Genomic DNA, 26,668 nt, shown 5'->3' with positions numbered 1-26,668 from the left:
AGGTTTGGGATGGTTTAAATCGATTGTTTCTGGGAAGGTTTGGGATGGTTTAAATCGATTGTTTCTGGGAAGGTTTGGGATGGTTTCTGTCGATTGTTTCCGGGAAGGTTAGGGATGGTTTCTGTCGATTGTTTCTGGGAAGGTTTGGGATGGTTTAAATCGATTGTTTCTGGGAAGGTTTGGGATGGTTTCTGTCGATTGTTTCCGGGAAGGTTTGGGATGGTTTCTGTCGATTGTTTCTGGGAAGGTTTGGGATGGTTTAAATCAATTGTTTCTGGGAAGGTTTGGGATGGTTTCTGTCGATTGTTTCTGGGAATGTTTGGGATGGTTTAAATCGATTGTTTCTGGGAAGGTTTGGGGTGGTTTAAATCGATTGTTTCTGGGAAGGTTTGGGATGATTTCTGTCGATTGTTTCCGGGAAGGTTTGGGGTGGTTTCTGTCAATTGTTTCTGGGAAGGTTTGGGATGATTTCTGTCGATTGTTTCCGGGAAGGTTTGGGATGGTTTCTGTCAATTGTTTCTGGGAAGGTTTGGAATGGTTTAAATCGATTGTTTCTGGGAAGGTTTGGGATGGTTTCTGTCGATTGTTTCCGGGAAGGTTTGGGATGGTTTAAATCGATTGTTTCTGGGAAGGTTTGGGGTGGTTTAAATCGATTGTTTCTGGGAAGGTTTGGGATGGTTTCTGTCGATTGTTTCTGGGAAGGTTTGGGGTGGTTTCAATCGATTGTTTCTGGGAAGGTTTGGGGTGGTTTCTGTCGATTGTTTCTGGGAAGGTTTGGGGTGGTTTCTGTCGATTGTTTCTGGGAAGGTTTGGGGTGGTTTAAATCGATTGTTTCTGGGAAGGTTTGCGATGGTTTCAATCAGTTGTTTCTGGGAAGGTTTGGGATGGTTTCTGTTGATTGTTTCTGGGAAGGTTTGGGATCATTTCTGTCGATTGTTTCTGGGAAGGTTTGGGGTGGTTTCTGTCGATTGTTTCTGGGAAGGTTTGGGATGGTTTAAATCGATTGTTTCCGGGAAGGTTTGGGATGGTTTAAATCGATTGTTTCTGGGAAGGTTTGGGGTGGTTTAAATCGATTGTTTCTGGGAAGGTTTGGGATGGTTTCAATGGATTGTTTCTGGGAAGTTTTGGGATGATTTCTGTCGATTGTTTCTGGGAAGGTTTGGGGTGGTTTCTGTCGATTGTTTCTGGGAAGGTTTGGGATCGTTTAAATCGATTGTTTCTGGGAAGGTTTGGGATGGTTTAAATCGATTGTTTCTGGGAAGGTTTGGGATGGTTTCTGTCGATTGTTTCCGGGAAGGTTAGGGATGGTTTCTGTCGATTGTTTCTGGGAAGGTTTGGGATGGTTTAAATCGATTGTTTCTGGGAAGGTTTGGGATGGTTTCTGTCGATTGTTTCCGGGAAGGTTTGGGATGGTTTCTGTCGATTGTTTCTGGGAAGGTTTGGGATGGTTTAAGTCAATTGTGTCTGGGAAGGTTTGGGATGGTTTCTGTCGATTGTTTCTGGGAATGTTTGGGATGGTTTAAATCGATTGTTTCTGGGAAGGTTTGGGGTGGTTTAAATCGATTGTTTCTGGGAAGGTTTGGGATGATTTCTGTCGATTGTTTCCGGGAAGGTTTGGGGTGGTTTCTGTCAATTGTTTCTGGGAAGGTTTGGGATGATTTCTGTCGATTGTTTCCGGGAAGGTTTGGGATGGTTTCTGTCAATTGTTTCTGGGAAGGTTTGGAATGGTTTAAATCGATTGTTTCTGGGAAGGTTTGGGATGGTTTCTGTCGATTGTTTCCGGGAAGGTTTGGGATGGTTTAAATCGATTGTTTCTGGGAAGGTTTGGGGTGGTTTAAATCGATTGTTTCTGGGAAGGTTTGGGATGGTTTAAATCAATTGTTTCTGGGAAGGTTTGGGATGGTTTCTGTCGATTGTTTCTGGGAATGTTTGGGATGGTTTAAATCGATTGTTTCTGGGAAGGTTTGGGGTGGTTTAAATCGATTGTTTCTGGGAAGGTTTGGGATGATTTCTGTCGATTGTTTCCGGGAAGGTTTGGGGTGGTTTCTGTCAATTGTTTCTGGGAAGGTTTGGGATGATTTCTGTCGATTGTTTCCGGGAAGGTTTGGGATGGTTTCTGTCGATTGTTTCTGGGAAGGTTTGGGATGGTTTAAATCAATTGTTTCTGGGAAGGTTTGGGATGGTTTCTGTCGATTGTTTCTGGGAATGTTTGGGATGGTTTAAATCGATTGTTTCTGGGAAGGTTTGGGGTGGTTTAAATCGATTGTTTCTGGGAAGGTTTGGGATGATTTCTGTCGATTGTTTCCGGGAAGGTTTGGGGTGGTTTCTGTCAATTGTTTCTGGGAAGGTTTGGGATGATTTCTGTCGATTGTTTCCGGGAAGGTTTGGGATGGTTTCTGTCAATTGTTTCTGGGAAGGTTTGGAATGGTTTAAATCGATTGTTTCTGGGAAGGTTTGGGATGGTTTCTGTCGATTGTTTCCGGGAAGGTTTGGGATGGTTTAAATCGATTGTTTCTGGGAAGGTTTGGGGTGGTTTAAATCGATTGTTTCTGGGAAGGTTTGGGATGGTTTCTGTCGATTGTTTCTGGGAAGGTTTGGGGTGGTTTCAATCGATTGTTTCTGGGAAGGTTTGGGGTGGTTTCTGTCGATTGTTTCTGGGAAGGTTTGGGGTGGTTTCTGTCGATTGTTTCTGGGAAGGTTTGGGGTGGTTTAAATCGATTGTTTCTGGGAAGGTTTGCGATGGTTTCAATCAGTTGTTTCTGGGAAGGTTTGGGATGGTTTCTGTTGATTGTTTCTGGGAAGGTTTGGGATCATTTCTGTCGATTGTTTCTGGGAAGGTTTGGGGTGGTTTCTGTCGATTGTTTCTGGGAAGGTTTGGGATGGTTTAAATCGATTGTTTCCGGGAAGGTTTGGGATGGTTTAAATCGATTGTTTCTGGGAAGGTTTGGGGTGGTTTAAATCGATTGTTTCTGGGAAGGTTTGGGATGGTTTCAATGGATTGTTTCTGGGAAGTTTTGGGATGATTTCTGTCGATTGTTTCTGGGAAGGTTTGGGGTGGTTTCTGTCGATTGTTTCTGGGAAGGTTTGGGATCGTTTAAATCGATTGTTTCTGGGAAGGTTTGGGATGGTTTAAATCGATTGTTTCTGGGAAGGTTTGGGATGGTTTCTGTCGATTGTTTCCGGGAAGGTTAGGGATGGTTTCTGTCGATTGTTTCTGGGAAGGTTTGGGATGGTTTAAATCGATTGTTTCTGGGAAGGTTTGGGATGGTTTCTGTCGATTGTTTCCGGGAAGGTTTGGGATGGTTTCTGTCGATTGTTTCTGGGAAGGTTTGGGATGGTTTAAGTCAATTGTGTCTGGGAAGGTTTGGGATGGTTTCTGTCGATTGTTTCTGGGAATGTTTGGGATGGTTTAAATCGATTGTTTCTGGGAAGGTTTGGGGTGGTTTAAATCGATTGTTTCTGGGAAGGTTTGGGATGATTTCTGTCGATTGTTTCCGGGAAGGTTTGGGGTGGTTTCTGTCAATTGTTTCTGGGAAGGTTTGGGATGATTTCTGTCGATTGTTTCCGGGAAGGTTTGGGATGGTTTCTGTCAATTGTTTCTGGGAAGGTTTGGAATGGTTTAAATCGATTGTTTCTGGGAAGGTTTGGGATGGTTTCTGTCGATTGTTTCCGGGAAGGTTTGGGATGGTTTAAATCGATTGTTTCTGGGAAGGTTTGGGGTGGTTTAAATCGATTGTTTCTGGGAAGGTTTGGGATGGTTTAAATCAATTGTTTCTGGGAAGGTTTGGGATGGTTTCTGTCGATTGTTTCTGGGAATGTTTGGGATGGTTTAAATCGATTGTTTCTGGGAAGGTTTGGGGTGGTTTAAATCGATTGTTTCTGGGAAGGTTTGGGATGATTTCTGTCGATTGTTTCCGGGAAGGTTTGGGGTGGTTTCTGTCAATTGTTTCTGGGAAGGTTTGGGATGATTTCTGTCGATTGTTTCCGGGAAGGTTTGGGATGGTTTAAATCGATTGTTTCCGGGAAGGTTTGGGATGGTTTAAATCGATTGTTTCTGGGAAGGTTTGGGGTGGTTTAAATCGATTGTTTCTGGGAAGGTTTGGGATGGTTTCAATGGATTGTTTCTGGGAAGTTTTGGGATGATTTCTGTCGATTGTTTCTGGGAAGGTTTGGGGTGGTTTCTGTCGATTGTTTCTGGGAAGGTTTGGGATCGTTTAAATCGATTGTTTCTGGGAAGGTTTGGGATGGTTTAAATCGATTGTTTCTGGGAAGGTTTGGGATGGTTTCTGTCGATTGTTTCCGGGAAGGTTAGGGATGGTTTCTGTCGATTGTTTCTGGGAAGGTTTGGGATGGTTTAAATCGATTGTTTCTGGAAAGGTTTGGGATGGTTTCTGTCGATTGTTTCCGGGAAGGTTTGGGATGGTTTAAATCGATTGTTTCTGGGAAGGTTTGGGGTGGTTTAAATCGATTGTTTCTGGGAAGGTTTGGGATGATTTCTGTCGATTGTTTCCGGGAAGGTTTGGGGTGGTTTCTGTCAATTGTTTCTGGGAAGGTTTGGGATGATTTCTGTCGATTGTTTCCGGGAAGGTTTGGGATGGTTTCTGTCAATTGTTTCTGGGAAGGTTTGGAATGGTTTAAATCGATTGTTTCTGGGAAGGTTTGGGATGGTTTCTGTCGATTGTTTCCGGGAAGGTTTGGGATGGTTTAAATCGATTGTTTCTGGGAAGGTTTGGGGTGGTTTAAATCGATTGTTTCTGGGAAGGTTTGGGATGGTTTAAATCAATTGTTTCTGGGAAGGTTTGGGATGGTTTCTGTCGATTGTTTCTGGGAATGTTTGGGATGGTTTAAATCGATTGTTTCTGGGAAGGTTTGGGGTGGTTTAAATCGATTGTTTCTGGGAAGGTTTGGGATGATTTCTGTCGATTGTTTCCGGGAAGGTTTGGGGTGGTTTCTGTCAATTGTTTCTGGGAAGGTTTGGGATGATTTCTGTCGATTGTTTCCGGGAAGGTTTGGGATGGTTTAAATCGATTGTTTCCGGGAAGGTTTGGGATGGTTTAAATCGATTGTTTCTGGGAAGGTTTGGGGTGGTTTAAATCGATTGTTTCTGGGAAGGTTTGGGATGGTTTCAATGGATTGTTTCTGGGAAGTTTTGGGATGATTTCTGTCGATTGTTTCTGGGAAGGTTTGGGGTGGTTTCTGTCGATTGTTTCTGGGAAGGTTTGGGATCGTTTAAATCGATTGTTTCTGGGAAGGTTTGGGATGGTTTAAATCGATTGTTTCTGGGAAGGTTTGGGATGGTTTCTGTCGATTGTTTCCGGGAAGGTTAGGGATGGTTTCTGTCGATTGTTTCTGGGAAGGTTTGGGATGGTTTAAATCGATTGTTTCTGGAAAGGTTTGGGATGGTTTCTGTCGATTGTTTCCGGGAAGGTTTGGGATGGTTTCTGTCGATTGTTTCTGGGAAGGTTTGGGATGGTTTAAGTCAATTGTGTCTGGGAAGGTTTGGGATGGTTTCTGTCGATTGTTTCTGGGAATGTTTGGGATGGTTTAAATCGATTGTTTCTGGGAAGGTTTGGGGTGGTTTAAATCGATTGTTTCTGGGAAGGTTTGGGATGATTTCTGTCGATTGTTTCCGGGAAGGTTTGGGGTGGTTTCTGTCAATTGTTTCTGGGAAGGTTTGGGATGATTTCTGTCTATTGTTTCCGGGAAGGTTTGGGATGGTTTCTGTCAATTGTTTCTGGGAAGGTTTGGAATGGTTTAAATCGATTGTTTCTGGGAAGGTTTGGGATGGTTTCTGTCGATTGTTTCCGGGAAGGTTTGGGATGGTTTAAATCGATTGTTTCTGGGAAGGTTTGGGGTGGTTTAAATCGATTGTTTCTGGGAAGGTTTGGGATGGTTTAAATCAATTGTTTCTGGGAAGGTTTGGGATGGTTTCTGTCGATTGTTTCTGGGAATGTTTGGGATGGTTTAAATCGATTGTTTCTGGGAAGGTTTGGGGTGGTTTAAATCGATTGTTTCTGGGAAGGTTTGGGATGATTTCTGTCGATTGTTTCCGGGAAGGTTTGGGGTGGTTTCTGTCAATTGTTTCTGGGAAGGTTTGGGATGATTTCTGTCGATTGTTTCCGGGAAGGTTTGGGATGGTTTCTGTCGATTGTTTCTGGGAAGGTTTGGGATGGTTTAAATCAATTGTTTCTGGGAAGGTTTGGGATGGTTTCTGTCGATTGTTTCTGGGAATGTTTGGGATGGTTTAAATCGATTGTTTCTGGGAAGGTTTGGGGTGGTTTAAATCGATTGTTTCTGGGAAGGTTTGGGATGATTTCTGTCGATTGTTTCCGGGAAGGTTTGGGGTGGTTTCTGTCAATTGTTTCTGGGAAGGTTTGGGATGATTTCTGTCGATTGTTTCCGGGAAGGTTTGGGATGGTTTCTGTCAATTGTTTCTGGGAAGGTTTGGAATGGTTTAAATCGATTGTTTCTGGGAAGGTTTGGGATGGTTTCTGTCGATTGTTTCCGGGAAGGTTTGGGATGGTTTAAATCGATTGTTTCTGGGAAGGTTTGGGGTGGTTTAAATCGATTGTTTCTGGGAAGGTTTGGGATGGTTTCTGTCGATTGTTTCTGGGAAGGTTTGGGGTGGTTTCAATCGATTGTTTCTGGGAAGGTTTGGGGTGGTTTCTGTCGATTGTTTCTGGGAAGGTTTGGGGTGGTTTCTGTCGATTGTTTCTGGGAAGGTTTGGGGTGGTTTAAATCGATTGTTTCTGGGAAGGTTTGCGATGGTTTCAATCAGTTGTTTCTGGGAAGGTTTGGGATGGTTTCTGTTGATTGTTTCTGGGAAGGTTTGGGATCATTTCTGTCGATTGTTTCTGGGAAGGTTTGGGGTGGTTTCTGTCGATTGTTTCTGGGAAGGTTTGGGATGGTTTAAATCGATTGTTTCCGGGAAGGTTTGGGATGGTTTAAATCGATTGTTTCTGGGAAGATTTGGGGTGGTTTAAATCGATTGTTTCTGGGAAGGTTTGGGATGGTTTCAATGGATTGTTTCTGGGAAGTTTTGGGATGATTTCTGTCGATTGTTTCTGGGAAGGTTTGGGGTGGTTTCTGTCGATTGTTTCTGGGAAGGTTTGGGATCGTTTAAATCGATTGTTTCTGGGAAGGTTTGGGATGGTTTAAATCGATTGTTTCTGGGAAGGTTTGGGATGGTTTCTGTCGATTGTTTCCGGGAAGGTTAGGGATGGTTTCTGTCGATTGTTTCTGGGAAGGTTTGGGATGGTTTAAATCGATTGTTTCTGGGAAGGTTTGGGATGGTTTCTGTCGATTGTTTCCGGGAAGGTTTGGGATGGTTTCTGTCGATTGTTTCTGGGAAGGTTTGGGATGGTTTAAGTCAATTGTGTCTGGGAAGGTTTGGGATGGTTTCTGTCGATTGTTTCTGGGAATGTTTGGGATGGTTTAAATCGATTGTTTCTGGGAAGGTTTGGGGTGGTTTAAATCGATTGTTTCTGGGAAGGTTTGGGATGATTTCTGTCGATTGTTTCCGGGAAGGTTTGGGGTGGTTTCTGTCAATTGTTTCTGGGAAGGTTTGGGATGATTTCTGTCGATTGTTTCCGGGAAGGTTTGGGATGGTTTCTGTCAATTGTTTCTGGGAAGGTTTGGAATGGTTTAAATCGATTGTTTCTGGGAAGGTTTGGGATGGTTTCTGTCGATTGTTTCCGGGAAGGTTTGGGATGGTTTAAATCGATTGTTTCTGGGAAGGTTTGGGGTGGTTTAAATCGATTGTTTCTGGGAAGGTTTGGGATGGTTTAAATCAATTGTTTCTGGGAAGGTTTGGGATGGTTTCTGTCGATTGTTTCTGGGAATGTTTGGGATGGTTTAAATCGATTGTTTCTGGGAAGGTTTGGGGTGGTTTAAATCGATTGTTTCTGGGAAGGTTTGGGATGATTTCTGTCGATTGTTTCCGGGAAGGTTTGGGGTGGTTTCTGTCAATTGTTTCTGGGAAGGTTTGGGATGATTTCTGTCGATTGTTTCCGGGAAGGTTTGGGATGGTTTCTGTCAATTGTTTCTGGGAAGGTTTGGAATGGTTTAAATCGATTGTTTCTGGGAAGGTTTGGGATGGTTTCTGTCGATTGTTTCCGGGAAGGTTTGGGATGGTTTAAATCGATTGTTTCTGGGAAGGTTTGGGGTGGTTTAAATCGATTGTTTCTGGGAAGGTTTGGGATGGTTTCTGTCGATTGTTTCTGGGAAGGTTTGGGGTGGTTTCAATCGATTGTTTCTGGGAAGGTTTGGGGTGGTTTCTGTCGATTGTTTCTGGGAAGGTTTGGGGTGGTTTCTGTCGATTGTTTCTGGGAAGGTTTGGGGTGGTTTAAATCGATTGTTTCTGGGAAGGTTTGGGATGGTTTCAATCAGTTGTTTCTGGGAAGGTTTGGGATGGTTTCTGTTGATTGTTTCTGGGAAGGTTTGGGATCATTTCTGTCGATTGTTTCTGGGAAGGTTTGGGGTGGTTTCTGTCGATTGTTTCTGGGAAGGTTTGCGATGGTTTAAATCGATTGTTTCCGGGAAGGTTTGGGATGGTTTAAATCGATTGTTTCCGGGAAGGTTTGGGGTGGTTTAAATCGATTGTTTCTGGGAAGGTTTGGGGTGGTTTCAGTCGATTGTTTCTGGGAAGGTTTGGGGTGGTTTCAGTCGATTGTTTCTGGGAAGGTTTGGGATGGTTTCAATGGATTGTTTCTGGGAAGTTTTGGGATGATTTCTGTCGATTGTTTCTGGGAAGGTTTGGGGTGGTTTCTGTCGATTGTTTCTGGGAAGGTTTGGGATGGTTTAAATCGATTGTTTCTGGGAAGGTTTGGGATGGTTTAAATCGATTGTTTCTGGGAAGGTTTGGGATGGTTTCTGTCGATTGTTTCCGGGAAGGTTAGGTATGGTTTCTGTCGATTGTTTCTGGGAAGGTTTGGGATGGTTTAAATCGATTGTTTCTGGGAAGGTTTGGGATGGTTTCTGTCGATTGTTTCCGGGAAGGTTTGGGATGGTTTCTGTCGATTGTTTCTGGGAAGGTTTGGGATGGTTTAAATCAATTGTTTCTGGGAAGGTTTGGGATGGTTTCTGTCGATTGTTTCTGGGAATGTTTGGGATGGTTTAAATCGATTGTTTCTGGGAAGGTTTGGGGTGGTTTAAATCGATTGTTTCTGGGAAGGTTTGGGATGATTTCTGTCGATTGTTTCCGGGAAGGTTTGGGGTGGTTTCTGTCAATTGTTTCTGGGAAGGTTTGGGATGATTTCTGTCGATTGTTTCCGGGAAGGTTTGGGATGGTTTCTGTCAATTGTTTCTGGGAAGGTTTGGAATGGTTTAAATCGATTGTTTCTGGGAAGGTTTGGGATGGTTTCTGTCGATTGTTTCCGGGAAGGTTTGGGATGGTTTAAATCGATTGTTTCTGGGAAGGTTTGGGGTGGTTTAAATCGATTGTTTCTGGGAAGGTTTGGGATGGTTTCTGTCGATTGTTTCTGGGAAGGTTTGGGGTGGTTTCAATCGATTGTTTCTGGGAAGGTTTGGGGTGGTTTCTGTCGATTGTTTCTGGGAAGGTTTGGGGTGGTTTCTGTCGATTGTTTCTGGGAAGGTTTGGGATGGTTTAAATCGATTGTTTCCGGGAAGGTTTGGGATGGTTTAAATCGATTGTTTCTGGGAAGGTTTGTGGTGGTTTCTGTCGATTGTTTCTGGGAAGGTTTGGGATGGTTTAAATCGATTGTTTCCGGGAAGGTTTGGGATGGTTTAAATCGATTGTTTCTGGGAAGGTTTGGGGTGGTTTAAATCGATTGTTTCTGGGAAGGTTTGGGGTGGTTTCAGTCGATTGTTTCTGGGAAGGTTTGGGATGGTTTCAATGGATTGTTTCTGGGAAGGTTTGGGATGATTTCTGTCGATTGTTTCTGGGAAGGTTTGGGGTGGTTTCTGTCGATTGTTTCTGGGAAGGTTTGGGATGGTTTAAATCGATTGTTTCTGGGAAGGTTTGGGATGGTTTAAATCGATTGTTTCTGGGAAGGTTTGGGATGGTTTCTGTCGATTGTTTCCGGGAAGGTTTGGGATGGTTTCTGTCGATTGTTTCTGGGAAGGTTTGGGATGGTTTAAATCGATTGTTTCTGGGAAGGTTTGGGATGGTTTCTGTCAATTGTTTCCGGGAAGGTTTGGGATGGTTTCTGTCGATTGTTTCTGGGAAGGTTTGGGATGGTTTAAATCGATTGTTTCTGGGAAGGTTTGGGATGGTTTCTGTCGATTGTTTCTGGGAATGTTTGGGATGGTTTAAATCGATTGTTTCTGGGAAGGTTTGGGGTGGTTTAAATCGATTGTTTCTGGGAAGGTTTGGGGTGGTTTAAATCGATTGTTTCTGGGAAGGTTTGGGATGATTTCTGTCGATTGTTTCCGGGAAGCTTTGGGGTGGTTTCTGTCAATTGTTTCTGGGAAGGTTTGGGATGATTTCTGTCGATTGTTTCTGGGAAGGTTTGGCATGGTTGAAATCGATTGTTTCTGGGAAGGTTTGGGATGGTTTCTGTCGATTGTTTCCGGGAAGGTTTGGGATGGTTTCTGTCAATTGTTTCTGGGAAGGTTTGGGATGGTTTAAATCGATTGTTTCTGGGAAGGTTTGGGATGGTTTCTGTCGATTGTTTCCGGGAAGGTTTCGGATGGTTTAAATCGATTGTTTCTGGGAAGGTTTGGGATGGTTTAAATCGATTGTTTCTGGGAAGGTTTGGGATGGTTTTAATCGATTGTTTCTGGGAAGGTTTGGGACGGTTTCTGTCGATTGTTTCTGGGAAGGTTTGGGGTGGTTTAAATCGATTGTTTCTGGGATGGTTTGGGGTGGTTTCTGTCAATTGTTTCTGGGAAGGTTTGGGATGATTTCTGTCAATTGTTTCTGTGAAGGTTTGGGGTGGTTTCTGTCAATTGTTTCTGGGAAGGTTTGGGATGGTTTTAATCGATTGTTTCTGGGAAGGTTTGGGATGGTTTCTGTCGATTTTTTCTGGGAAGGTTTGGGATGATTTCTGTCGATTGTTTCTGGGAAGGTTTGGGGTGGTTTCAATCGATTGTTTCTGGGAAGGTTTGGGGTGGTTTCTGTTGATTGTTTTTGGCAAGGTTTGGGGTGGTTTAAATCGATTGTTTCCGGGAAGGTTTGGGATGTTTTCTGTCGATTGTTTCTGGGAAGGTTTGGGGTGGTTTAAATCGATTGTTTCTGGGAAGGTTTGGGATGATTTCTGTCGATTGTTTCTGGGAAGGTTTGGGATGTTTTCTGTCAATTGTTTCTGGGAAGGTTTGGGGTGGTTTAAATCAATTGTTTCTGGGAAGGTTTGGGGTGGTTTCAATCGATTGTTTCTGGGAAGGTTTGGCATGATTTCTGTCAATTGTTTCCGGGAAGGTTTGGGGTGGTTTAAATCAATTGTTTCTGGGAAGGTTTGGGGTGGTTTCTGTCGATTGTTTCTGGGAAGGTTTGGGGTGGTTTAAATCGATTGTTTCTGGGAAGGTTTGGGGTGGTTTCTGTCGATTGTTTCTGGGAAGGTTTGGGGTGGTTTAAATCGATTGTTTCTGGGAAGGTTTGGGATGATTCCTGTCAATTGTTTCCGGGAAGGTTTGGGATGATTTAAATCAATTGTTTCTGGGATTGTTTGGGGTGGTTTAAATCGATTATTTCTGGGAAGGTTTGGGATGGTTTCAATCGATTGTTTCTGGGAAGGTTTGGGGTGGTTTAAATCGATTGTTTCTGGGAAGGTTTGGGGTGGTTTCTGTCGATTTTTTCTGGGAAGGTTTGGGGTGGTTTCTGTCGATTGTTTCTGGGAAGGTTTGGGGTGGTTTCTGTCAATTGTTTCTGGGAAGGTTTGGGATGGTTTCTGTTGATTGTTTCTGGGAAGGTTTGGGATGGTTTCTGTCGATTGTTTCTGGGAAGGTTTGGGGTGGTTTCTGTCGATTGTTTCTGGGAAGGTTTGGGGTGGTTTCTGTCAATTGTTTCTGAGAAGGTTTGGGATGGTTTCTGTCGATTGTTTCTGGGAAGGTTTGGGGTGGTTTAAATCGATTGTTTCTGGGAAGGTTTGGGATGGTTTCTGTTGATTGTTTCTGGGAAGGTTTGGGGTGGTTTCTGTCGATTGTTTCTGGGAAGGTTTGGGGTGGTTTCTGTCAATTGTTTCTGGGAAGGTTTGGGGTGGTTTCTGTCAATTGTTTCTGGGAAGGTTTGGGATGGTTTCTGTCGATTGTTTCTGGGAAGGTTTGGGATGATTTAAATCGATTGTTTCTGGGAAGGTTTGGGATGGTTTAAATCGATTGTTTCTGGGAAGGTTTGGGATGGTTGAAATCGATTGTTTCCGGGAAGGTTTGGGATGGTTTAAATCGATTGTTTCTGGGAAGGTTTGGGGTGGTTTAAATCGATTGTTTCTGGGAAGGTTTGGGGTGGTTTCAGTCGATTGTTTCTGGGAAGGTTTGGGATGGTTTCAATGGATTGTTTCTGGGAAGGTTTGGGATGATTTCTGTCGATTGTTTCTGGGAAGGTTTGGGGTGGTTTCTGTCGATTGTTTCTGGGAAGGTTTGGGATGGTTTAAATCGATTGTTTCTGGGAAGGTTTGGGATGGTTTCAGTCGATTGTTTTTGGAAAGGTTTGGAGTGGTTTCAGTGACCTGACTTGGTAGTGACAGGAGGAACACTTAGATTTAGGTGGCGCGGTGGTGCAGCTGGTAGTTCCAGTGTCTGACGGTGCTGGAAACCTTGGTTCAACCCTGACCTCTGTGGAGTTTCCCTGTGGCCAGATGTATTCTCTCCAGCTGAGCTGATCTGGTGTTCCTCACACTCCTGCTTGCTGATTGTTACGTTACCTTGCCCACAGTGTGTAGGTGGGGGTAGAATCGACAAGGGGGAGGGTTAGTGAGAATGTGGGAGGGAATGAAACGGGAATTGGTACGATTATTGCAAATGTGATGATTGGCACAGACTTTGGGCCACAAGGCCTGTTTCAAAGCAGTATCCCTCTATAAAATAGAACTGTGATGACAGACTAAATGGTTCAATGCTGCAGGGTGGTTGAATATATGCTGTAAGTTCACAGGTTGAGCAACCATTTCTTTTAAAACAAATAATTATTAAAGCCACATGCACAGAAAATGCTGGAGGAACTCAGCAGGTCAGGCAGCATCTATGGAAAAGAATAGATGGTGGATCAGGCCGAGATCCTTCATTTCCATAGATGCTGCCTGGCCTGCTGAATTCCTCCAGCGTTTCGTGTGTGTTACTGATAAAAATGTATGTCCATGTGGGCAGATTTGAGGGAAACTTTGACTAGTAGGTTCGTTCAGCAAATGTTCTGAGTGTCAGACTCTGAGTCCTTGGGCCGGTTGTTAAATGTGGGACTGGAGGAGACAGCAGATCAGGGTTTTGATCAACATTTGTCAGCAGAGGCATCGCATCCTGGAATAGTCTTTAATTTCATTGAGCTACGGGCGGAATAGGCGCTCCCGGCCCTTCGAACCGCACCTCCCAGCAGTCCCCTGATTTAACCCTGGCCCAATCACAGGACAGTTTACAATGACCAATTAACCTACCAACCGGTATGTCTTTGGACTGTGGGAGGAAACTGGAGCACCAGGAGGAAACCCATGTGGTCACAGGGAGAACATACAAACTCCTTACAGCCAAAGACAGGAGGGAGGGGCTTCTGCAAAGAAGGATGGTTAAAGTCTGAACCAGAATAATTGGAATAATTTTTCAGGTGAATTTATGTGGGATTCACCAAACATACAAGCTTTACCATGCAGGTATGGAGTGTGGGTATTTTGTTGAGGGATTGGATTTTAGCACTTTAAGGGATTGGCTGTTGCTATTCAATTAGCAAGTCCAAATAATTAAATAGAAAAATAAATTGCAAGCGCAATTACTGTTGTATTTAAGTGTTGCATGAATTATGTAAATATGCAAAATTATTTTTCATTCTCACAATCACTTCCTCCTGTGTGGATCTTCAAACCATGGTAAAAGGCAAGAAGTGAAGACTCGGATTTTGAAGTTAATCCATCTGAATCCAGTGAGGTAGGCAAACTTTTTCCTGCTCTGCCAGCCTTTTCTGACGTTTCAGTGCACCATGATGTGCTGGAGGAACTCAGCAGTTCAGGCAGCTTCAATGGAGATGAATGAAGAGTCGCTGTTTCGGGCCGAGACTTCATTGGGACTTCAAGACCAGCTGAACTTCTTCAGCAGCTTGTGTGTGTCCCAGCATCTGCAGAATCTCATGTGTTGCTACATTTTGGTTGAAATTTTTGTTCTTTCTAACCTGTGATCTACACTGACTGTTCTGGTCTATTTTCTAAGTTCTTCCTTCAGTGCTTCCTGGCTTTTTCAGTCATTTTAATTAATCGACCGGAAATCTGTCTGGTTGTAAAACATGCATCAAAGAATTGAACCAGATGCTGAAATGTGCTTTTCATAGGGTTAGGATCTGGAAAAACCTTGCTGGAGTTAAGATCTGTATCAGCTATGAATATCTCTGGACACTGAGTACCTCATACAAACTACATTGTTAGACAAGCAAATTCTGCGCTGCCTACAGTGCCAAAATGCAGAGACATTTTGGCATTCAGAGACCAAAATGGAAGAGAAGATTTGTGTATTGGTGATACCAGCCATCTATTTCAGAGGGGGTGAAAAATGTTTAATTCTCCACCTTAAAGGGAACAGAACAGTTAGTAATTTTTTCAGTTAAGTTAATGTGGAATTTACCAAATGTTAAAGATTTGTCTTTGCAATATGTGTTTGAAATTGTGGGAATGGTTTCCCTTTGGACTGCATTTGAAAGTGTGAGCTAGGGGGGCAGTTATTGAGGCCCTGAAATCATGAGGTAATGATCATGAGCCTGGGTTATGAGCTAGCAAACAGAAGCAGGTAAGTCTGTTGAACAGTTCTCACTTGCTCTCTCATTGAAATGTTTCTACAACCAATGATCTCAGTTTAAGGACTCTTTACCTCATTATCTCACATCATCCTTATTTATTGCTACAGTCGGCCCTCCTTATCCGCAGGGGATTGGTTCCGGGACCCCCTCCCCCCCGATACCAAAATACGCAGATGCTCAAGTCCCTTATTTAACCTGTCTCATTGCGGTGGTCTTTAGGACCCAGTGGAACCCTGGACTTTATTTAACCTGTCTCTGTGCGGTGGATATTAGGACCTGGCGGTGCAGCTCTGAATCTGTTCACGAAAATAATCGCGATTGCAATTGAAAATAAGGTGGAACTAATAAAGCGATCGGAAAGAGGTGATTGGAAAAGCGTTGGGCTGCAGTCGGTCAATGATCGGAACTATTTTAATGGAGCATGTGAAAGGCCCTTCCCCGATGAAAGCTGCAATTATTACTAAGCAACACAGTGGTTTAATTATTGAAATACATATGTTTAAGTGTTTTATATGCATAGAAAGGTAAAATATGTACTATATACTAAGAAAAACATTTGACTAACTATTGCTAAATAATACCAGATGTACTGTTCTGACTTCAAATCCGACTTAAAGACGGACTCAGGAATGGAACTAGTTCATAACCCGGGGACTGCCTGTACCTTTAAGTCATTTCTAGATTACTTATAATACCTAATACAATGTAAATGCTATGTAAATAGTTGTTATACTGTATTGTTTAGGGAATAATGACAAGAAAAAATAGTTTGTATATGCACAAACAACGAGTGCTGTAGAGAGAACTTCGGGGTTTTCCTGAACCGCGGTTGGTTGAATCCGCACATATGGAATCTGCGGATAAGGAAGGCCGACTGTATTTATTTATATTTGCATTTGCATAGTTTGTTGTCTTCTGCACTCTTGTTGAATTTCATTGATCCTGTAATAGTTATTATTCTATAGATTTGCTGAGTATGACCTCAGGAAAATGAGTGGCAGGGTTGGATATGCTGACATATATGTACTTTGATAATAAATTTACTTTGAAGTTTAAACTAGTGATCAGAATCTTACAACAAAGAACATGACGCGCTCACCTTCTGTTTCTTTGCTGAACCATAGGGGACAGTGAGTGGAGATGTGTCCGTTGGACATCTCAGGGTGAGTAGATTTCGTTGTTACACCACGTGTTTGTGCTCTCCATTCAATGTCGTTTGACTGTTTTCTTTTAGACTCCTTTCTACTTTGCATTTAGTCGTTAGATATTTTATACCAGTTGCTGTCTTCCATTTTGTTCAAAAGTCGATGTTTCTATTGACAGACTTGTAAAACATGCTTCTGAACAAAGAAATCCAGTTTTTACTTGGATTTATATCATAGTACATTAGAAAACTTTGGGAATCACTGTGGTGAGCTGGCAGGTGTGGAGGAAGAAATAGGACTGTGTTTCAGGTTGCTGGCTTTTACCAGAACTGATGGGTCATATGTGCTATACAATATTAATGCTTCAATCAGATCCTCTATCTACTTGTAAAATGCTCAGCCGTTTCTCAGCAGAGAGCCATTGCGCACCCCCATGTCTCACAATGAACCTTTGGTCTCAGAATCTGAAGATGACATGCAGGCTGCCTTCAAGAGGGTGAATCCAAGGAAAGCATCCGGTCTGGACGGAGTACCTGGCCAAGTACTGAAGACCTGTGCTGACCAGCTGGCTGGTGCGTTCACCGATATCTTCATCCTCTCACTCCAGCACCCACCTGCTTCAAACATACCGGTGCCCAAGAAGAGTGTGGTGACCTGTCTCAATGACTGTCACCCAGTGGCACTTACATCCACGGTGATGAAATGTTTTGAGAGGCTGGTGTTGAAGCATATCAGCTCCTGTCTGAGTGATGACTTGGATCTGCTCCAGTTCACCTACCAAAACAGCAGGTCTACAGCAGATGCTATTGTTGGCCCTTCACGCACCCTGGAACATCCAGATAGCAAAGATACATACATCAGGATGCTCTTTAACGATTACAGCTTGGCATTTAACACCATCGTCCCCTCTAAACTAGTCAGGAAACTCCAAGACCTGGGCCTCAATACCCCGTGAGCAATTGGATCCTGGATTTCCTCACTCGTAGACCCCAGTCTGCTCGGATTGGCAAAAACATCTCCTCCACAGTATCGCCACAGGGATGTGTGCTTAGCCCTCTGCTCTACTCTCTCCACACCTGTGACTGTGTGGCTAAGCACAGCTCCAACACCATGTACGAGTTTGCTGATGACACCACTGTTGTGGGCCGTATCAAAGGGGTGCTGGATCAGCATTCAGGACTGAGAATGAAATCTTGGCTGAGTGGTGTAATAACAACAACCTCTCACTCAATGTCAATAAGGCCAGGGAACAAGGAAAAAACTTGTCCCGCATATCTCCTTTCAACTTACTCCACCTTACTTTCAGTGTGTGTAGTACTTTGACATTTCCACGTTGGGGAAAAAAAGATTTTGAATGTCTATTGCTTCTCATGATCTTACCAATTCCTATCAGACCAACCCTCAGCCGCTGCACCTAAGTTTGTCCTCTACTTGCAGCTCGTACCCTCAAGGTATCACCTTGAAAACCTCTTCTGTCCCCTTTGGAGTTTGCACATTTTCCCTGTGACTGTGTGTGTTTCTCCCAGCTGTTCTAATTTCCTTCTACATCCTGAAGATGTTGCTTAATTGTGTGGGTGAGTGGTGGGGTCTGGGGGCAGTTGATTGATTGTGGGGGTGAGTGGTGGGGTCTGGGGGCGGTTGATTTATTGTGGGGGTGAGTGGTGGGGTCTGGGGGCAGTTGATTGATTGTGTGGGTGAGTGGTGGGGTCTGGGGGCAGTTGATTGATTGTGGGGGTGAGTGGTGGGGTCTGGGGGCAGTTGATTGATTGTGGGGGTGAGTGGTGGGGTCTGGGGGCGGTTGATTGATTGTGGGGGTGAGTGGTGGGGTCTGGGGGCAGTTGATTGATTGTGGGGGTGAGTGGTGGGGTCTGGGGGCGGTTGATTGATTGTGGGGGTGAGTGGTGGGGTCTGGGGGCAGTTGATTGATTGTGTGGGTGAGTGGTGGGGTCTGGGGGCAGTTTATGGTGATAACATGGAATCCCTGTAATTGGACTGAGGCCTTGTGTCTGTTCCTCACTTCCACTGGAAAACCTTGTCTCCGCCTTCCTTAAACCATCTGATTTCCCTCCTTCCACACATTGGAACAAGCCCTATGGTTCACCATGTGCTGAACCAATTAAACTAGTAATTAAGTGCCCAACCAAAATGAATCCCTTCCGCCTACACAACGTCCATTTTCTTCATGTTCCTGTCTTCGAGCCACTTGCACATTCCTGTGATAAGTGGTTCCACACCACTGACACAGGCACCCAGCGCTTGTTCTCTGTAAACCCTCTCAACTTAAGCATGCCCTGCATTTCTTTATCATGTTGGTGTTGATGTAAATGCTGTTTCTTGTTATTCTTTCCTTAGGATTTTCAGGTAGCAATTGTCAAGTCATCCAGCTTTGCTACTTGTGAGTTCTGCAAGCAAATCCGAATGTCGTTCCCAAACCCCCGTCAGCTGGAGATGAGCAGTCCAGCAAAGGTAAGAGAACTGTGACGACGAATGCACTTCCAACCTGACACGGATCTCCTACTTTTTTGTTCGGAGGATTTGCACCCTCATTTTTTTGGTCTGGGAAGACTAAAACTGTCTTTTTTGTAATGATTTTGCGCACAGTTCTTCTGTTGCAACATGAGCTGGGAGCTGTACCAGGAAATCTTGAACCAGAAGGAGAATCTGGATTACGAGGAGTCAGATTCTGATCAGGATGGATTCTATCCGACCGAGCTGGAGGTAGAGGAAGCAATGATGAAGCTAGCAGCGAGGTAAGGGAGCTAGATCGTAGTTGTTGGAAGAATTTCTGTTGATTTTTTTGGTTTGCATCGCTAGATGTACAGTTACCCCTTGAAGGCTTTGACTGTAGATCCCGATGCAAACCGAAGAAATTCCTGCAATTCTTCAAGCATCAAAATGATTTTCTAGAAGTTGCTCTAACGTTATTCAATATTGAGGAAAAACAGATATTGCGTTCATATTGGATGTTTTGTAAGGTTCCAGATAACCTTTCCGCAGACTAAGAAATGCAGCAGCAAAAAGGTTTGCAAACCTTCGTGTGGGAAATTTATTTATTTATTGAGATACAGAGCGGAACAAGCCCTTCCCCCTCGTTGAGCTGCGCCCCCCCACCCCCCCAGCAATCACCCAGTTTATCCCCAGCCTAATCACAGGACAATTTACAATGACCAATGAACCTACAAACTGGGACCTTTGGACAGTGGGAGGAAACCCACTGGGCCATGGGGAGAACGTACAGTCTCCATACAGGCAGCAGTGGGAATGGAACCCAGGTCACCTGCACTGTAAAGTGTTGTGCTAACCACTACACTACCGTGCCATGCACTGAATTATTTCTCCGTTCGTTGAGAAGACAGTGGAATGGCTGCGCTCTTCAGGTGCTGCCAAAGAATCCTTCACGTTCAATTGGATTTACGTCTCGTCCCCAGAACAGTACGTCCAACCGCGTAGCAGTCGCCACTACTCTCCTGTTGTCTCTTGTGCAGGTCGAACCCAGAACCTTCTGACATGAACCTGTGTGAGGATGTGTGGGTAGGGTTAGGTGAGAGTGGTTCACGTGATGCTAAACACTAACGACTGAATGGCTGGCCTCTGTGATGAAAATTTATGTCCTTTCTGTACGTTCCATAGGGCAACAAACGCCCTTCATTGGTGTTTGAAATGTATTTCATTCTTGTTCTCACTTCAGTTACTTGATCCCATCGTCCCAAGTTACTATCACTAAATCCCGCCTGCTCTTCTGTCCCAGTTTGTCCCTGAGTTCTCCTCCTCTTTTACGCTCAGACCGTTCTCCTGACTGGAGCCCCTGTAATACACTCTTGCTGCTTTTCTGTCCATCTTTGGCAGAGTCTTCAGCTTTCTCTGTACATTGGCCGTCTCATCCCTCTGTCTGTATTCCCCTGCAGCTCCTCATACCCATCCTGTGACGAGTTGTATTGGGTGAGGCACCCCGATGGTCAGGGTTGACCATTGATATGCATCCTAGTCCTAGCTCTCTGTGCAATATGCAAGCCAGGGCAGTGTGATATGGAGAGCGAGCTGTCTCTCGTGTAGCAAGCTCCCCCTCTCCATGCATCTGATGAACCTAATGGAGCAGCAGAGACTGGTACAGTTTGGCACCAGCAACATCACAGGAACATCAGACTCAATGCAGGGACTCCACCCCTCAGGGTTCACTCCCAAAGCCTTCCCCGTGAGTGGGTGGAGCCACAAGGCAGCGGAGGTTTGAGATCAGAGTTTTCCTTCTCCTAGATGAGCTGCCAACCACGGCTGACGAGTCCCATCTGCCTGAAGCAACGGGTTTTAAGGCGGCAGTTACCCACCACTGCCCCTTCTCCTCGCAGAAGAGGCAGTTCCACCAGGCTTGTTAGCTAAACCACCTGTGAAGGCCAGGACTTGTCAGAGGCTATTTGAGGCCCACGTCATTGGAAGAATTTAATCGGTAGTGGGAGCCCGTCCCCATCACCACCCCCAGCTGTAAGAACCTTAAGGAACAATCACACACACAAAATGCTGGTGGAACACAGCAGGCCAGGCAGCATCTATAGGGAGAAGCGCTGTTGATGTTTCGGGCTGAGACCCTTCGTCAGGACTAACCGAAACGAAAGATATTAAGAGATTTGAAAGTAGTGGGGGGAGGGGGAAATGCGAAATGATAGGAGAAGACCGGAGGGGGTGGGATGAAGCTAAGAGATGGAAAGGTGATTGGCGAAAGTGATACAGAGCTGGAGAAGGGAAAGGATCATGGGACGGGAGGCCTCAGGAGAAAGAAAGGGGGAGGGGAGCACCAGAGGAAGATGGAGAACAGGCAAACGACTAAACATGTCAGGGATGGGGTAAGAAGGGGAGGAGGGGCATTAACGGAAGTTAGAGAGGTCAATGTTCATGCCATCAGGTTGGAGGCTACCCAGCCGGTATATAAGGTGTTGTTCCTCCTCCAACCTGAGTTTGGATTCATTTTGACAACACTGAAATGTGTTGGTTGTTAAAAAGCTGCTGCTTAAAATGTTTCGTTGATCTTTTTGACACTGTTGTTGAATTTTTGCTCAAAGTCGACAAGAGCTTGGGAAACAAGACTGAACTTCTACGTGGAGATGTGGCATACCTGGCTGATCTGTATAACAAAATGAGCATTCAACATATGAACAAGAGAAATCTGCAGATGCCAGAAAACCGAGCAACACACAAAAATCATTTTTCTGGAATACCAAAGAGGAAACAAAATGTTTTTTCATATATATATATACAGAGTAAAAGAGAGATGAGGGTGATATCAGACAGCTGGAAAATGATGCTGGAGAGTTAGTATTGGAGGACAAAGAAATAGCAGAGGAACTTACTAAGTATTTTGCATCAGTCTTCATTGCAGAAGGCAATAATAGAATGCAAGAATGACTCTCAGGGCTTTAGAGATGAGGTGGTGGTATGGAGATGGGGCGGTGGTATGGAGATGGGGCGGTGGTATGGAGATGGGGCGGTGGTATGGAGATGGGGCGGTGGTATGGAGATGGGGCGGTGGTATGGAGATGGGGCGGTGGTTTGGAGATGGGGCGGTGGTATGGAGATGGGGCGGTGGTTTGGAGATGGGGCGGTGGTATGGAGATGGGGCGGTGGTTTGGAGATGGGGTGGTGGTATGGAGATGGGGCGGTGGTTTGGAGATGGGGCGGTGGTATGGAGATGGGGCGGTGGTTTGGAGATGGGGTGGTGGTTTGGAGATGGGGTGGTGGTATGGAGATGGGGTGGTGGTTTGGAGATGGGGTGGTGGTATGGAGATGGGGTGGTGGTATGGAGATGGAGATGGGGCGGTGGTATCGAGATGGGGCGGTGGTATCGAGATGGGGCGGTGGTTTGGAGATGGGGTGGTGGTATGGAGATGGGGTGGTGGTATGGAGATGGAGATGGGGTGGTGGTATGGAGATGGAGATGGGGTGGTGGTATGGAGATGGGGCGGTGGTTTGGAGATGGGGCGGTGGTATGGAGATGGGGCGGTGGTATGGAGATGGGGCGGTGGTATGGAGATGGGGCGGTGGTATGGAGATGGGGCGGTGGTTTGGAGATGGGGCGGTGGTATGGAGATGGGGCGGTGGTTTGGAGATGGGGCGGTGGTTTGGAGATGGGGTGGTGGTATGGAGATGGGGTGGGGTGGTATGGAGATGGAAATGGGGTGGTGGTATGGAGATGGAGATGGGGTGGTGGTATGGAGATGGGGCGGTGGTTTGGAGATGGAGATGGAGATGGGGTGGTGGTTTGGAGATGGAGATGGGGCGGTGATTTGGAGATGGAGATGGGGCGGTGGTTTGGAGGGGTGGTGGTATGGAGATGGGGTGGTGGTATGGAGATGGGGCGGTGGTTTGGAGGGGTGGTGGTATGGAGATGGGGTGGTGGTATGGAGATGGGGCGGTGGTTTGGAGGGGTGGTGGTATGGAGATGGGGTGGTGGTATGGAGATGGGGCGTTGGTTTGGAGATGGGGTGGTGGTATGGAGATGGGGTGGTGGTATGGAGATGGAGATGGGGCGGTGGTATGGAGATGGAGATGGGGCGGTGGTTTGGAGATGGGGCGGTGGTTTGGAGATGGGGTGGTGGTATGGAGATGGAGATGGGGCGGTGGTATCGAGATGGAGATGGGGCGGTGGTATGGAGATGGAGATGGGGCGGTGGTATGGAGATGGAGATGGGGCGGTGGTATGGAGATGGAGATGGGGCGGTGGTTTGGAGATGGAGATGGGGCGGTGGTTTGGAGATGGAGATGGGGTGGTGGTTTGGAGATGGAGATGGGGCGGTGGTTTGGAGATGGAGATGGGGCGGTGGTTTGGAGGGGTGGTGGTATGGAGATGGGGTGGTGGTATGGAGATGGGGCGGTGGTTTGGAGGGGTGGTGGTATGGAGATGGGGCGGTGGTTTGGAGATGGAGATGGGGCGGTGGTTTGGAGATGGAGATGGGGTGGTGGTATGGAGATGGAGATGGGGCGGTGGTTTGGAGATGGGGCGGTGGTTTGGAGATGGGGCGGTGGTATGGAGATGGGGCGGTGGTTTGGAGATGGAGATGGGGCGGTGGTTTGGAGATGGAGATGAGGTGGTGGTTTGGAGATGGATTGGTGGTATGGAGATGGGGCGGTTTGGAAATGGAGATGGGGCAGTGGTATGGAGATGGAGATGGGGTGGTGGTATGGAGATGGGGTGGTTTGGAGATGGAGATGAGGTGGTGGTATGGAGATGGGGTGGTGGTATGGAGATGGAGATGGGGCGGTGGTTTGGAGATGGAGATGAGGTGGTGGTTTGGAGATGGAGAGGGGGTGGTGGTTTGGAGATGGGGTGGTGGTTTGGAGATGGAGATGGGGCGGTTTGGAGATGGAGAAGGGGCGGTGGTTTGGAGATGGAGATGGGGCGGTGGTATGGAGATGGGGCGGTGGTTTGGAGATGGAGATGGGGCGGTGGTTTGGAGATGGAGATGGGGTGGTGGTATGGAGATGGGGCGGTTTGGAGATGGAGATGGGGTGGTGGTATGGAGATGGAGATGGGGTGGTGGTATGGAGATGGAGATGGGGTGGTGGTTTGGAGATGGAGATGAGGTCGTGGTTTGGAGATGGGGTGGTGGTTTGGAGATGGAGATGAGGTGGTGGTTTGGAGATGGAGATGGGGTGGTGGCTTGGAGATGGAGATGGGGCGGTGGCTTGGAGGTGGAGATGAGGCGGTGGTTTGGAGGTGGAGATGAGGTGGTGGTTTGGAGGTGGAGATGAGGTGGTGGTTTGGAGATGGAGATGGGGCGGTGGTTCGGAGATGGAGATGGGGCGGTGGTTCGGAGATGGAGCTGGGGCGGTGGTTCGGAGATGGAGATGGGGCGGTGGTTTGGAGATGGGGCGGTGGTTTGGAGATGGGGCGATGGTTTGGAGATGGGGTGGTGGTATGGAAATGGGGTGGTGGTATGGAGATGGAGATGGGGCGGTGGTATCGAGATGGAGATGGGGCGGTGGTTTAGAGATGGAGATGGGGTGGTGGTTTAGAGATGGAGATGGGGCGGTGGTATGGAGATGGGGCGGTGGTATGGAGATGGGGCGGTGGTATGGAGATGGGGCGGTGGTATGGAGATGGGGCGGTGGTTTGGAGATGGGGCGGTGGTATGGAGATGGGGCGGTGGTTTGGAGATGGGGCGGTGGTTTGGAGATGAGGTGGTGGTATGGAGATGGGGTGGTGGTATGGAGATGGGGTGGTGGTATGGAGATGGGGTGGTGGTTTGGAGATGGAGATGGGGCGGTGGTATGGAGATGGGGCGGTGGTTTGGAGATGGGGTGGTGGTATGGAGATGGGGTGGTGGTATGGAGATGGAGATGGGGCGGTGGTATGGAGATGGAGATGGGGCGGTGGTTTGGAGATGGAGATGGGGCGGTGGTTTGGAGATGGAGATGGGGTGGTGGTTTGGAGATGGAGATGGGGCGGTGGTTTGGAGATGGAGATGGGGCGGTGGTTTGGAGGGGTGGTGGTATGGAGATGGGGTGGTGGTATGGAGATGGGGCGGTGGTTTGGAGGGGTGGTGGTATGGAGATGGGGTGGTGGTATGGAGATGGGGCGGTGGTTTGGAGGGGTGGTGGTATGGAGATGGGGTGGTGGTATGGAGATGGGGTGGTGGTATGGAGATGGGGCGGTGGTTTGGAGATGGGGTGGTGGTATGGAGATGGGGTGGTGGTATGGAGATGGAGATGGGGTGGTGGTTTGGAGATGGGGCGGTGGTTTGGAGATGGGGTGGTGGTATGGAGATGGGGTGGTGGTATGGAGATGGAGATGGGGCGGTGGTATGGAGATGGAGATGGGGCGGTGGTTTGGAGATGGAGATGGGGCAGTGGTTTGGAGATGGAGATGGGGTGGTGGTTTGGAGATGGAGATGGGGCGGTGGTTTGGAGATGGAGATGGGACGGTGGTATGGAGATGGGGCGGTGGTTTGGAGGGGTGGTGGTATGGAGATGGGGTGGTGGTATGGAGATGGGGCGGTGGTTTGGAGATGGAGATGGGGCGGTGGTTTGGAGATGGAGATGGGGTGGTGGTATGGAGATGGAGATGGGGCGGTGGTTTGGAGATGGGGCGGTGGTTTGGAGATGGGGCGGTGGTTTGGAGATGGAGATGGGGCGGTGGTTTGGAGATGGAGATGGGGCGGTGGTTTGGAGATGGAGATGAGGTGGTGGTTTGGAGATGGAGATGGGGCGGTGGTATGGAGATGGATTGGTGGTATGGAGATGGGGCGGTTTGGAAATGGAGATGGGGCAGTGGTATGGAGATGGAGATGGGGTGGTGGTATGGAGATGGGGTGGTTTGGAGATGGAGATGAGGTGGTGGTATGGAGATGGGGTGGTGGTATGGAGATGGAGATGGGGCGGTGGTTTGGAGATGGAGATGAGGTGGTGGTTTGGAGATGGAGAGGGGGTGGTGGTTTGGAGATGGGGTGGTTTGGAGATGGAGATGAGGTGGTGGTATGGAGATGGGGTGGTGGTATGGAGATGGAGATGGGGCGGTGGTTTGGAGATGGAGATGAGGTGGTGGTTTGGAGATGGAGAGGGGGTGGTGGTTTGGAGATGGGGTGGTGGTTTGGAGATGGAGATGGGGTGGTGGTATGGAGATGGGGCGGTTTGGAGATGGAGATGGGGCGGTGGTTTGGAGATGGAGATGGGGCGGTGGTTTGGAGATGGAGATGGGGCGGTGGTTTGGAGATGGAGATGGGGCGGTGGTTTGGAGATGGAGATGGGGTGGTGGTATGGAGATGGGGCGGTTTGGAGATGGAGATGGGGTGGTGGTATGGAGATGGAGATGGGGTGGTGGTATGGAGATGGAGATGGGGTGGTGGTTTGGAGATGGAGATGAGGTGGTGGTTTGGAGATGGGGTGGTGGTTTGGAGATGGAGATGGGGTGGTGGCTTGGAGATGGAGATGGGGTGGTGGCTTGGAGATGGAGATGGGGCGGTGGAGGTGGAGATGAGGCGGTGGTTTGGAGGTGGAGATGAGGTGGTGGTTTGGAGATGGAGATGAGGTGGTGGTTTGGAGATGGAGATGGGGCGGTGGTTCGGAGATGGAGCTGGGGCGGTGGTTCGGAGATGGAGCTGGGGCGGTGGTTCGGAGATGGAGCTGGGGCGGTGGTTTGGAGATGGGGCGGTGGTTTGGAGATGGGGCGGTGGTTTGGAGATGGGGTGGTGGTATGGAGATGGGGTGGTGGTATGGAGATGGAGATGGGGCGGTGGTATCGAGATGGAGATGGGGCGGTGGTTTGGAGATGGAGATGGGGTGGTGGTATGGAGATGGGGCGGTGGTATGGAGATGGGGCGGTGGTTTGGAGATGGAGATGGGGTGGTGGTATGGAGGTGGGGCGGTATGGAGATGGGGCGGTATGGAGATGAGGTGGTGGTTTGGAGATGGAGATGGGGCGGTGGTATGGAGATGGAGATGGGGCGGTGGTATGGAGATGGAGATGGGGCGGTGGTTTGGAGATGGAGCTGGGGCGGTGGTTTGGAGATGGAGCTGGGGCGGTGGTTTGGAGATGGGGCGGTGGTTTGGAGATGGGGCGGTGGTTTGGAGATGGGGTGGTGGTATGGAGATGGAGATGGGGCGGTGGTATGGAGATGGAGATGGGGCGGTGGTTTGGAGGTGGAGATGAGGTGGT

The 26,668-nt window shown here is 47.2% G+C and overlaps 1 protein-coding gene across 1 annotated transcript in view; it reads left to right on the top strand.

The window, feature by feature from the left end:
- Nucleotides 1-26,668, top strand: part of LOC132392153 (uncharacterized) — a 105,324-nt gene that overhangs the window by 47,938 nt on the left and 30,718 nt on the right. Inside the window, exons 9-12 of the mRNA XM_059966002.1 lie at nucleotides 13,975-14,025; nucleotides 16,009-16,047; nucleotides 18,382-18,495; nucleotides 18,631-18,779. Coding sequence (XP_059821985.1) covers nucleotides 13,975-14,025; nucleotides 16,009-16,047; nucleotides 18,382-18,495; nucleotides 18,631-18,779 — 353 coding nt within the window. The remainder of the gene's footprint in view (nucleotides 1-13,974; nucleotides 14,026-16,008; nucleotides 16,048-18,381; nucleotides 18,496-18,630; nucleotides 18,780-26,668) is intronic.

The sequence above is a fragment of the Hypanus sabinus genome, chromosome 4 (assembly GCF_030144855.1).
Source record: "Hypanus sabinus isolate sHypSab1 chromosome 4, sHypSab1.hap1, whole genome shotgun sequence".
NCBI classification, from domain to species: Eukaryota; Metazoa; Chordata; class Chondrichthyes; order Myliobatiformes; family Dasyatidae; genus Hypanus; species Hypanus sabinus.
Note: the sequence above shows the minus strand (reverse complement) of the source record. Positions and strands in the feature narration are given on the sequence as shown.